This window comes from Penaeus vannamei, chromosome 34 (genome assembly GCF_042767895.1).
Source record: "Penaeus vannamei isolate JL-2024 chromosome 34, ASM4276789v1, whole genome shotgun sequence".
NCBI classification, from domain to species: Eukaryota; Metazoa; Arthropoda; class Malacostraca; order Decapoda; family Penaeidae; genus Penaeus; species Penaeus vannamei.
The window spans coordinates 21,902,817-21,905,316 of NC_091582.1; the positions used below are offsets into that span (position 1 = coordinate 21,902,817).

At 42.1% G+C, this 2,500-nt stretch overlaps 1 protein-coding gene across 1 annotated transcript in view; it reads right to left on the bottom strand.

The window, feature by feature from the left end:
• LOC113807465 (uncharacterized) overlaps positions 1-2,500 on the bottom strand; it is a 23,465-nt gene that overhangs the window by 4,070 nt on the left and 16,895 nt on the right. The window contains exon 2 of the mRNA XM_070113256.1: positions 649-799. Coding sequence (XP_069969357.1) covers positions 649-783 — 135 coding nt within the window. The 5' untranslated portion in view covers positions 784-799. The remainder of the gene's footprint in view (positions 1-648; positions 800-2,500) is intronic.

Here is a 2,500-nt window from a genome sequence, read left to right on the forward strand (position 1 = left end):
GGAAAATGTTTACCAAAATAAAGAAATGGCTGCGGAAATATGCACGTAAATGTCAAAGAATAAATGTGAACTTGCAAAAACATTGAAGAAATAGCGAATGTTAAGACTGAAAAAAAAACTATAGAGGCAAAATTTTAGTCTAGTCCTGACTGTCGTAAGTGAACCGAACTCAGTCTGAGTGAAAGAACCACAGTGTACAATTTACTTACTATATATAGTAACTATGGATAGAACCATAGTTGTACCGGAACATTGCGAATTGCTGATGTTAAATCTGTTTCTTTTTGACAGTGAAAGTGCTCTGTCATTCATGTTTAGATACTCCTAACATCCTCTTGTACCCAGATGTCTAATTGCAGGGGTATATCAAGTACATCACATGACTTGCCAAGATATTCAAGACATTTAGTATACACATGAGCATTAGAAATACATAAATTTAACTCCTATGGCAAATCCAGTAAAAAAAAAGACCGTAAAATTTTCCCAACTCGCAGCCATCATTCTCTCTAAGGAATATATAATGACAGAAAAGATTTTAAAAAAACAAAACAACATGTACGTGTCTTTGAAGCTGGGAAAAGCAGGGCTAAGATACAGGAAGGGACAACAGCACACACCAGAAGCCCGGAAAAAGGGGGGACTTACCACGCACAGGACAGTTCCCACAAGGTAAAGAGTCACCAAGACAGGATGGGCGTAGTGAGGCGCTTCCGCGGGCGTGGGGTGGTGGAGGGTGTGGGAAGGGTGCTGCAGCCCATCCAGGCCTTCTCGCTCTACCATCTCAGATAAGCATAAGCTGAGGAGGAAGGGAGCGAGGAAAGGCAGTTAGGAAGGAAGGCAGTTGGCGGCGTCGGCGAGGACAGGGTACTTAAGGAAGACCATCAGGTTACGTTGTGGGAATGAAGCAGAGTGATGTGCTATGTACACACACACAGACAAATAAACAAACAGGCACACACAGACAAACAAACAAACAGGCACACACAGACAAGCAGACACACATACACACAAACAGACACACACACAGACAGACACACACACAGACAGACATGCACAGAGACAAACAGACATACACAGAGATAAACAGACACACACACGGACAAACAGACACACACAGACAAACAGACACACACAGACAAACACACACAAACACAAATAAACAGGCACACACATATGTATATATGGACAGACATCACCCAATAGTTGCCAGTCATCAACAAACGTTTATTTTTTTCCAGTTGCATTTAACAGAATGTTACGGAAACGAGGAAACTGAAATATAGATATAACACGAAGAAAAATACTGCATATCCACATACAAACAAGTAGTCATAGATGTGTGTGTGTGTGTGTGTGTGTGTGTGTGTGTGTGTGTGTGTGTGTGTGTGTGTGTGTGTGTGTGTGTGTGTGTGTGTGTGTGTGTGTGTGTGTGGCTAGAAAAAGTGACACAGCGGGTGACAGCTGTATCTGCATTCAGCATTCAGCATGAACCCTTTATCGTTCCTTTAAGGTTAACGGGGTCTGTAGTCGCACTATGTCCTTTGCGAGCGAGTAGATTTTTTTTTTTTTTTTTTTTTTTTTTTTTTTTTTTGGAAATGCGTTGGATGCCACCTGCAGAGAAATAAGCGTAGTCTCATTTCGCAAACAATAGAGAACAATGGGCAAGTTCATACTGGTGGTTCTAACTTACAGTTTGACTTTACTTGGATTTTTTAACCGTTTAATTTGTTATTGTTTAGTTAATTTGTCTATATATTAAACTATGAACATGCAGTCTTCTTTGTCATTTAATATTTGAGACAACAAAGATCCTTGATAAATATTAAAAGGCCCACGAGATATGGACGCCACAAAAAAAAGTTGACAGTCGATATCCGCCGTTTATTTATCTTTTTTCTCTCACGGTACACAACCTTCTCAAATTTAGGCGACATTTCATTAGCACGGACGTATCTACCCCCCGTAAAAACTGGAAGTTCGAGTGCGTGTCTCTCCGTGCACGCAGGCAAAGCATGTGCTCATTTATTCTACATTCGCGTCGGGAGTCCTTGGCCTGGGACCGACTCGGAGCCACAGTCGCGGCGGCGGCGGCGGCGGGGCGGGGCGAGCGTCTTCAGCGAAAGCGAGAGCGCTCTTTGCTATGCACTACTTGGCGGGAGCTGTTTATCAAAGGCTACTCTTGTGCTACTTGTTAGAGTCTACTTGTTAAGGGTTACTTGGTAAGGACTTTTTGTTCGGGTCTATTTGTTAGGGGCTACTTATAATCTACTTGGCACATGTTGCCTTTTAAGCGCTAACTTCATTAGCAATCGAGCGTCGTTTGCTAAACGTTGTTTGTTTAAAGTCACTGGAAAGAGACTGCGCTATAAGGAATCTGTTTACCTACAAGGCGACTCAAGTCTCTTCACTCTCTATACAGACTGCTATAAAAGACGAAGCAATGATAATATACCTTGTTAGCGAAGTTCGAATCGCTAAGAAACCCCACGAACTAATA